Source organism: Cydia splendana, chromosome 8 (genome assembly GCF_910591565.1).
Source record: "Cydia splendana chromosome 8, ilCydSple1.2, whole genome shotgun sequence".
Classification (NCBI taxonomy): Eukaryota; Metazoa; Arthropoda; class Insecta; order Lepidoptera; family Tortricidae; genus Cydia; species Cydia splendana.
The window spans coordinates 10,764,785-10,775,604 of NC_085967.1; the positions used below are offsets into that span (position 1 = coordinate 10,764,785).

At 35.6% G+C, this 10,820-nt stretch overlaps 1 protein-coding gene across 4 annotated transcripts in view; it reads right to left on the reverse strand.

Moving 5' to 3' along the window:
• The window catches only part of LOC134792836 (probable chitinase 10), a 41,759-nt gene extending 31,158 nt beyond the window's left edge, over window positions 1-10,601 (reverse strand). For 2 of the 4 annotated variants that reach the window (XM_063764237.1, XM_063764235.1), the window contains exons 1-8: window positions 10,382-10,600; window positions 10,239-10,289; window positions 4,142-4,287; window positions 3,900-4,002; window positions 3,578-3,680; window positions 3,230-3,436; window positions 2,673-2,873; window positions 1,916-2,024 (exon numbers count right to left, since the gene is read on the reverse strand). In XM_063764237.1, the coding sequence (XP_063620307.1) occupies window positions 1,916-2,024; window positions 2,673-2,873; window positions 3,230-3,436; window positions 3,578-3,680; window positions 3,900-4,002; window positions 4,142-4,287; window positions 10,239-10,262 (893 nt within the window). In that variant the 5' untranslated portion in view covers window positions 10,263-10,289; window positions 10,382-10,600. Of the gene's footprint in view, window positions 1-1,915; window positions 2,025-2,672; window positions 2,874-3,229; window positions 3,437-3,577; window positions 3,681-3,899; window positions 4,003-4,141; window positions 4,288-10,238; window positions 10,307-10,381 lie in introns of those variants that run through there. The other 2 variants (XM_063764238.1, XM_063764236.1) reach the window with 2 other exon arrangements.
• Between the last annotated feature and the right edge of the window lie 219 nt (window positions 10,602-10,820).

Here is a 10,820-nt window from a genome sequence, read left to right on the forward strand (position 1 = left end):
GTTATGTGTCTGTCTGTTATAATGAAGTCTAGAAAGTACATTTCATAACTAGTTTTAATAAATACTTATATGCATTTTATTCCATCCGGACAGAATTTTACGACAGCATTCTTTTTTAACTTACTTGTAAGACCTTTGTCTATTTTCTAGTATAACAGTTTTCTTCCAAATAGTTGTAATAGGGGTTGTAGACCCAAAACCACCTAGTGCCTACGATTATTCGTCGGACTACGATTGCTCTGTCATATTGCGCAGGCGCTTTTGTAGCGTAAGGATAAAATTATTACACGAATCTATACCATGACATAGAATAGAGTGTACTCTTTTAAAGAAAAATCTAATATAATGCTTAAATTATTCAAAAATAAAATAAAAAATGATCTAAATTAATTTAGTAAATTACTTGGATTTGAACATACTTTGATTTTAAAAAGTTTTAGATTCTAGATAAAGCATTTTGTAGCAAAGAAAGCGACGTTGCAAGTTCGTGCATTGTTCGAAATCGCCACGAGCGCTTTGCACTGTTGCCAGACTGGTTCGTTGTTTGTTGTTTGGATATTGAGAAAATTTTTTATACCATGTATAGAGTTGACCTAGGGAAGTCTGCAACGATTTCGATAGCATGCAGAGCAAGTGTTATTTTATACGTCATAAATTATTTCATAAAACTTTGACATTTAAAATAACACTTGCACTGCGTATGCTATAACAATCGATGCAGACTTATCTTGGTCTGACTCTAGTTGTTAGATCAGCAGTCGATGTGGAACAGAAACATTTTATTTTATTTCACATTTATTTATATTATCTTACCTGTATAAGCGCCATCTGTTCATTGAGCCGCGCGACTGTTCAACAATAGTCGCAATAGCGCTATGGATCTTAACTCTTGAATAAATACAGAGATGGCGCGCAAATCAAAACCAATCGATACAGACATCCAAGGACACTTGCTTTACTCTACACCTTAAATTAGTTATGGAAGTAAAAGACGAATTATCAGTTTTCCGAAAAAAAATCTGCAGTGGAATAAATGTTATTTTATAAAAAATATTTTTTTAACTGGGTTTTAAATTTGGGTATACTAGTTTCATTTCTTATGTTAGCTGGTAAATTATTATAAACTTTGACGCACATTGCAAACGGGCCGTTATGTACCATTTGTAACTTTGAGGTTGGTCTTTCCAATTTATTTCGTGGACGTAAGTTTTCTGGTCGCGAATGTTGCGGAAATAATTGCATATTTCCTTTAACAAACATGCTCGCCTCTAAGACATAAATTGATGGCAGAGTTAAAATTTCCTAGCTCTATAAAACAATCCTTACAGCTATCTCCCATGCCTATATTACAAATTATTCTAACGCACCGCTTTTGTAACCTAAACAGATGAATAGAATCTGAGCTGTTTCCCCACAGCACTATACCGTACGACAACCAAGCGTGTGCGTACGCATAGTAGGCGCACGTGGCAGTTTTTGTATTTGTACACATTTTCAGTTTACGGAGAGCGTACCTATATAAATCTATTTAGTTTTGACATTATTTTGTTAATGTGTTCTCTCCAGTTGATTGTGGTATCTATAGTAATGCCTAAAAGAGGGAAAGTGTCCACAAGCTCTAGCTGGGTGCCCTCAAAAGAGTAATTTAATTAGGTATCTAATGACGCCATAATTGTGGCTCTGTCATATGAGCTGATCCTTATCCTGATATTTTAAACATGGACCATATTTGACCAAAAGAAAAAAGCCTTGTTACCTGCCTCTTTTTTATTAGATATACATATGTAACATTTTTAATTAAGTAATTTAAGAATTATTTTGAAAATGACTCCACTAAAACTTAAGTACTTACATTCATCAAATGCAAATACCTTCCTAATCTGCATTAAAACTTGTCAGTGTCTTGAGTAATTACCTGAATGGAGGTAAGACCGTAGAAAGTAGAAGTCCGTATGGCGACATTTTCTCTCGCAGTTCGTACAGAAGGGATGTAAACATGTCTTTTTCTTCCTCGTCTCGTTCACCTACAAAAGAAAATCAGTCAAATGATCTATATTATGAATATTATGATACTCTTATGATATGATGTAAACGTCCAAATCAGTGTCACCATGGCAATCAATTTGCCGTGGCAACTGTCGATCTGAATTTGTAGCAATAGAATGCTACTTTTTAGCTCTTTATCATAAGTAAATTTTATGAAATTGGGTAGTGATAATCGGGTAATTGAGATATAGGTATGACTGGTATGAGTAGCTGGTGAAGGAGACAGAGAAGGGTGCTGTTAGGAACCACTTCTGGGTTTAATATATTAGTTATTAAACTAGCTCTCGGGATCGAATTCCGCTAGAGGCAATTATATATTGGTTAATTTAGCAACATAAAATTAAAAACACGCATAACTCCTAATCAGTACACCTTATAAAACAAAGTCCCCCACCGCGTCTGTCTGTTTGTGTGTTAGTATGTTCGCGATAAACTCATAAACTACTGAACGGATTTTCATGCGGTTTTCACCTCTATCAATAGAGTGATTCTTGAGGAAAGTTTAGGTGTATTTTGTTTGTTAACCCGTTAGAATCCGGGGTGGGTCGCTAGTCGCTAGTATGTAATATTAATGTCTCAATAGTTCTGACAGGAAAATACTTTATAAGTACTTCAAGGATTCTTACCTGGATAAACCCAATGAAGATCGAGACCGTCGAAATCGTGTTCCCTCAAGAAGCTGACTGCGCTGTCTATGAAGTTGCTTCGTCTATTGGACTCTTGCACCATTTCGCTGAACAGCCGATCGGTTCCGTCGCCTCCGACACTTAACATCACTTTAAGGCCTGTTTTTCTTCGCTTTAAACCTGTCGCAATTCGGTATCCGCCTGAAATTTAAAAAAGTTAAAAATTTAAAGTTAATTTTGTCTCAAGGAGAAACTGTTTGATACACAATTAATTTAGTATGGATTGGCGGATTTAGTACTGGTGAATTTCCAATATGTGTCCAGTGTCCAGTGTCGTGAGTTCAAGTCTCACACAAGACAGTAAATTTTTATCACTTTTAAAATCTATTCTAAGCATAAATTAAAGTTGTGAAAAGTTATCATTATTATTAGGTTCATTAGATCGAGTCAGTTGGTAGGTACCTATACTAGGAATCTGAAAATGTTATATGGGTCAGGGGTCAGGAAGTATTGTTATACTATTAATTAACTCAATGTACAAGTAATAGGCATCTTACCCTTGATCAGATCATAATCTTCATTTGCCGGCATCAAAGCATAGGTGTGCGGATGCATTACAGCGAAGGCATAATGGAGGTGCGTGCAGGTGCGAGGTACTAGGCTGGCAGTGAACGCGAGCGGAGGCACCCGGTATGCCGCCCATGACTCCATGTAGCACACTATCAGTCTCTTTGTTGCTGGACCAGTGGGCGTCTGCTGCATCTCTGAAAATATAACACAGAATAATTATAAAACCCCCGACAAAAAATATGGCTGACGCCTTTGCGCTGCAATGGGATTTTTTTTGAAGAACTATCGTTGATATAACAAATAATTACAGAAAGACGTAATGAAGTATGCCAAACCTTGTAGATTAGCGTTTCCTAGCTGGAACTTGTTCAAGTAATTTGCCGCGCCATAATATTGTCTGAAGTTGTCCGCATCTCCTGCTGGAATATCTTCAACGTCCTGCAAAACACAGAAACACGTTACATAATATATATACATAGAATGCCATAGAATAGAAAGATAACTAGATGATATTGGTTACCATCAAGTTAGTAACAGTTGGGAATTATTTTGTCATCTTTTCACTTTTGAGAAAAAAATCCCAGTAGTTACCACCAATTTACTTTGGTGGTATATGTTAATATCCCGATGGTTTGTGGTAGTTTATTAAATTGGTACCTCTACATTTACGCGCAAGGATTCGTCGCTTAGTACAGCAATGGGTCTCTTTTCTACTGCATCACGCAATGGCAGTCTTTCATCCCCTTCATCTCGAAGACTTCTGCAAATGAAAAATAATCGTATAGATTTTACATTTTATAATATTTTGTGATGTTCTTAATGACCGAGCGTTAGCGAAGCTTCCGTTTCAGCTTGGGCAAAAAAGCTTTCGTATGGACATTTATTCAGTTAGGTTTTACCTCAGAGGAATGCTTTCAACTGACGCTCGTATAGGCGCGGGTATTGGGTCATGTTCAGGCACCGTCTCCACGGCACTTCTCACGAAGGATAAGTTGTCGGATCGCGGGGAGGCGACTGTGTGTGTACATAACAACCACAGTGCGCTCTGAAACAAACAGCTTGTTGATTATATGTGGTAAGATAAATGATCTCAGAGGAAATTATAGTCTATGTTGTACGGTGAGTAAGACAATAAATGAATATTATCGTGCGGATCTTTTTTCTGGACGTGCTTAAATGCTGCTTAAATGTTTGACCGCCAAAGACGTCAACCACGATAACGCTTCGCGCACGCTAGGAGTGGCCTTCAAAGGGTTAAGATGCCCTTTGTAGCTATTGATGTGCCGTCGGAAAGTATTCAAAATTGTGAAATTTCCATATGGGAAAATTTCGGAAACTTCTAATACCTATTTTTGTCAGGATTCGAAATTATATATTGTATAATATGTCCCAAATTAAAGTTTCCTTTGCTTTCTGTGAATTTCTTGAAGTTTCCGAATAATTACCAACTTTTTAGAAACTTTCCGCAATTTGCACATCTGCACTTGTACACTGCAGCACCCTTCAAGAATTACCTACAAGGGCGTTAAAAAAAATTAAGAGTCGTTGAAACGAAGGAAATTATCTATATTTCCTTCATTAGAACTATAAAAATTCGCCGTCTGGTGCTAGATTCGAACTCGCGGCTCCGGGACACTGGTACCGGACTACCGGACACAACGCACGGAAGCAGCCAGTCGAGCAGTGCTTTGGTAGCTTAGTGAGTTAAAGTCTGAAGTGCTAAGTAGTCGCAGGTTCGACACTTGCTCGAAACGACAAATATTTAAATAAATGCTTTTTAACCTATATTAAGCTCTATTATTGTTTTATAAACTCACGGGTATATACATCCCGGTCATTTGATAGGCGTGCACTGGGGATAAAGATCCAACACGTAGATGCCCTTTGGAGAAGTTTGCTGTTATTGTTTTTCGTATTATTCTACATATATTACATACTCGTAAATAAGATACCCGTTTAGCCAGTTCTTATTCACGCCGATTAACACAGCATCTTCTGAATAAATAATCAGTTTGTCGAACAAACGCCGTAGGCTGTTGACCCCATAAAAAAACGTAATACATTAGTCAACAAAGGAGATAGGTATCAATTACTTGGACAATTCGATTCATAGAAGATTTGCGAATACCGACCGTTAGGTACCGCGTTAGTTATACTATACCTTACCTATACAATGCGAGCAAAAAATGTGTGAGGACAGGGTTCGATACGCTTTTTGTAAGTTCTGTCGTCGGAAATAGGTTTCTTAATGTGCCAATTTACAAATTTACAAACAACTGCACAAGATGCGGGTTGATTATTTAAGATGAAAGTGGAGGACAGCGCGCAACCGTCTTTTTTTATAAAAACGTAGTTCCCAATTTCCTTTCTAGATGCCATTGTAGAAAATATCATCTATGCCTCTTTGTTTGACTTTTTCGACTTTTTTAATTTTATAGAGTTAGGAGTTTTCATTTCGGGTTAGGTATATTATATATACTTAATGTACTATATTCGAATCCAATACAACTCAAATATCTATAAAGAGTTCTAATGAAAACAAGTATTTTTTTATTGGATATAAAGTTATATGCCCGTTTGCCTTTTTGCTTTACTTCTAAATTATGTGCATCATTTTGATCAAGTACATAAATCCTCTAACGAAAAGCAGATAAGCTTGAAACGTATTTTATCTAAATGTCACGCACGCTTCGCACGATCTTAAAATATTAAGTAATTGTACCTTCCTATAAGTACCTACGTTGAGGATAAGTAGGTGCCTACTATTATATGTTTATTTATAAAGCTGTTGAAAAGAAAGTGACAAAATTTTTGTTTACTTTCTACACCTCCCAAAGAAAATAAAAAAACCTATTGTTTAATTGTGGCTGCTATTTAACTGATCACCAGATTTAGTAAAATTTAATACCAAAAAAATCTATTTTACCACCCTAAAATAATGAATGATCACCAAAATTATAACACCATTTTAATGTGAAATGATTACCAATTTTATTACACTTTACTATCCTTTTAAAGGAAATGACACCAAACTAATCATTATTAACCCAAAAATACTAAATGATTACCAAATTTCAAACCCCATTTTAATGTGAAATGATAACCAAATTTTTACATCTTGCTATCCTATTAAAGAAAATGACACCAAAATAATCATTGTAAACCCAAAAATAGTAAATGACCACCAAAATTAGAACTCCATTTTAATGTAAAATTATAACCAAATTTTTAAATCTTGATATCATATTAAAGCAAATGACTCCAAAATAATCATTGTAAACCCAAAAATAGTAAATGACCACCAAAATTGTAACCACATTTTAATTAAAAATGTGCAAATATTTAATATAATTACCGTTATCCTATTAAATTAATTAATCCACTTCGTCACCTTTTTCTAGTAGCATTTTATTTCTGTAACAGTCGTAGTTCTAACCTAACCTAACCCACTTTTCTTGCATTTCGTTTCTGTAAGGGTCGCAGTTCAAACCTAACCTAACCTAACCCACTTTTCTAGTAGCATTTCTTTTCTGTAAGGGTCGCAGTTCAAACCTAACCTATCCCACTTTTGTAGTAGCATTTCTTTTCTGTAAGGGTCGCAGTTCAAACCTAACCTAACCCACTTTTCTAGTAGCATTTCTTTTCTGTAAGGGTCGCAGTTCAAACCTAACCTAACCCATTTTTCTAGTAGCATTTGGTTTCTGTAAGGGTCGCAGTTCAAACCTAACCTAACCCACTTTTCTGATAGCATTTCGTTTCTGTATGGGTCGCAGTTCAAACCTAACCTAACCCACTTTTCTAGTAGCATTTCGTATCTGTATGGGTAGCAGTTGAAACTTAACCTAGCCCATTTTTTAGTAGCATTTCGGTTCTGTGAGGATCGCAGTTCTAACCTAACCTAATCCACTTTTATAGTAGCATTTCGTTTCTGTAAAGGTCGCAGTTCAAACCTAACCTAACCTACTTTTCTAGTACCATTTCGTTTCTGTAAGGGTCGCAGTGCTAACCTAACCCACTTAACTGATAGCAGTTTGACTTACTTTTCTAGTAGCATAACGAAATGCTATTAGAAAAGTAGATTAGGTAAGGTAGGTATGCGGTGCGGGGTACGGGGGGTTGAGCGGGAGGGGCTAGTAATTTTGGCATCAGTTTACTTTATTTGGTAATATGTATAAATTTTTTGGTAATCATAGTGGTTTATTTAGGTGAAAATATCGCATTAATTTGGTCTTCTAGATTTGGTGATCATTAATGATTTTTGGTGATCATTCAATATATTTGGTATTTGAATACAATTTGAAGTGCAGTCGTAATTAAAATGGTGGTACTTTTGTATTTTTAGGCCTTATTTTTTTGGTGTTCAGTAATTTTTTTTGGTAAGCATGATTTTTTTATTTAGGGTACCAAAGTATTTTTTGGTGGTCATTATATTTGTAGCCTTTAATTGTTTGGAGATGTCAACGGTGCATACACATGACACGAGTGTGCACATCGTGGGCGCCGCGGTCGCTGACCGATCACTCAAGTATCGCACTTCATCTAAGCGAACGATTTACATAACATGACAAATACGAACAGGTCCAAGATAAAATATGTTTCTATATCCTAATTTATGGCTTAATATTTCCTAAAACACAAGTCTGATAAAGCATTATTATGCAAGCTAATTATGCGCCTGTTAATGAATAAATTGAGCGAGTTAAAAGGCCCTCTCTACATACCTAATTTCTCGAAATGTTTGATGTGAACAGTGATCTAATAAATCACCGGTGAACGAGCTTTGAGGACATTGACACGCGTCGGTCGGAAAACAACAGCATTTGCATACACAGCAGAGGCAGGTAGCGCGCACAAGCTGCCAGCTCTGGACCAGAGGTCATCGTCATTTCTCCCGAACCAATCCAAGGTAGGTATTCGCTTCACACACCACCATCGATTAGGATTCCACCTTTTATTTTTAAACCTTCATATAAACTCGTTTCGGGCGACATAAAGTGGCCATAATTTTGGGTGTTAAAAATGTATCTCTTTCTCGAACGAAAATGCGCATTTTATTGCGATATAAGCAAAAAAAATACCTAAGATCACTGTAAGTGTTCTTTTAGGGTTTATACCTATTTTTGGATTTTCATGAAAATATTGGGTTTATGCACCATATTTATGAATTGAATGTACTTGTTATAAACATTATAAATAAATAAACTGCATTTGACGTGAAGTGACAGAAATGACCTCAAGGATATTGTCAAGTGCAGAAAGGACGACACGGAAGGAAGGTCGAGGGATGTCGGTGCCAGCACCGCTGCGTGCTTGGCATACCCTGACCATTATTACTGAGCATTCTAACATAATATATCCTTCTTATCGCCTTGGTGAGACTACATGGTTTTTAATTCGATTCAAATACTTCAAACAGCTATTTTAGACTTAAGTATGGTATGTAAACTTTTATTTGGATAATTTGGGTAAGTAATTATTATATCTATGACCAGTGTTATGACATATGTTGTCATATTTTGCAGTCAATAAAGTTGTAAACAGAAATGCGTCTTTCTGCTCTATTATAGTTTATTAATTTTATGATGGAGGTATTAGAATACTGTAATTTAAAAAAATATTCAGTTATACCCGTGATTAGTATATCACATAGGTGGAGTGGTATTATTTATTTATTTAACCTTTATTGCACAATACAAGAAAGTACAAATGGCGGAATTAATGCCATAAGGCATTCTCTACCAGTCAACCATTGGGCCAAACAGAAACTTACAATTGGTGCGGAAGAGAAAATCAGTACAGAGATATAAAAGTCACTATCTAAATACTAGGTACCTACTTACTATTATCAATACATACATACATAAATACATAGTATAATACACACACACACACACACACACATATATATTCTTATATATATTTACATATATACATACATATAATATGTATATATACAAATTATATATTTTACCCATTTATCATCTGTGGTGGTATCCAGAAATTGTATCCTAATCACATTATGCTGTATGTAAGTATTTATTATACATTTTTATTTAGCTTCAACGCGTATATATTTTTGTAACATAAATGTAAACTTAAGGTTCCTGATATCTCATTCAGTTGAGATTTTAAGTACTTTCGTTATTCTGATAACAATGCAATATTATGCTAATGAGCTCATCTGAATTGAATAATGCAGTCGGAAGGTAGTCAAAGGAGTTCCTTTGGCTACCTTCTTGGAAAATCTCAAACACATCGAGTTTAGGCTCATTAGAAAGGTCTCGAGAAGTACTTGAAAGATATGATTTGAAAAGTACCTATACAGCCATCAGCCAGTAATAAAAGTTAAAAAAAATCTTACTTATGTACAATTTTTACTTCATTAATTATAAAATCGTTACGGTTTACCGGAATTTAATAGATATCGATTATTGCTCCTCAAATTTTCTATTAATGAAAGATGAAGTGATAACGACCGCCCGCAATAAAAGGTTCTCATATGTGTTCCCAGTCCTAGCATAATGTGTAGGTATATTTATGGAGTAGTCACGCAAGTCCTACTGCCCTACAATATCAGTTGAATCGGTACGACTTTACAACCGACGTACGTCGCGCATATGTAATGAGCCAAAGTAAATACCGATACATTTGATTGAAGGGAAATTTTGGCCGTCTTATGTTAGTAGGTATACACCGACTTTCGATTTTAATTAAAATAAAATCATAAATATAAGTTCTTAATTGTAACAATTTTTGCATAAATAACTGAATGGCAATAGGGTTTAGGAACGTGTTTTATTACTCTTAATTGATCATAATACAACTTATCAATAATATTAAGAAGGAATTTACCTATTCGTTTGCGGTATTGATAACATCGTTTATCGAAGTCATCAGCGTGCGGCGATTAGAAAACCATTTACTGTATCGTCTTAAAATTGTTACTTTCTCGAAGCATCCTAATATTCCTTATGTAATAAAAAAATAAACACTTACCCAGAGAACCGTGTTCCACCCCATACCGGGGAGCTTATTTCATCAGCAGCTCTGAAAGTGAAAATTTTGGAAAATTAACTAATGGTTCAAGTAGCTACATTTTAAATAGTTTTGTGTTATATTGATTAGTTTTTTTTATTTACCTAGAATTAGGTTTTAGATGATAGATAAGTTTCCGCGAGAGCCTGCGTTTGCGTCGCGGGCGGCGTGCGACTGAGCGGGCGGCGCGGGCGTCTCTTAGTGTTAAATACTCGGTGTCATCGCGCTTTACATCTCACACCCACACTCACTATACATATGTAATTTTGACGATCCTCTGCATGTTTATTTTTGGAAAATTATGAAATTGTAATCTTATATCTGGGTATGGGATTCGTTGGATGTGATATGGTATAGGTACAGTCGGCTCCAAAAGTAGCTGGATTATTTGGCAGTAGTATTGTGTTATACCTATAACCTATTCCAGATACAAGAACCGGAGAATTTTACTGCGACAAAGTACTAAAATGTTCAGTGAGTTGTGAGACGACTGTACTTGAAGAGCATCTCACAAGCTAGGATTAAATAAGGGTACTTATGAAT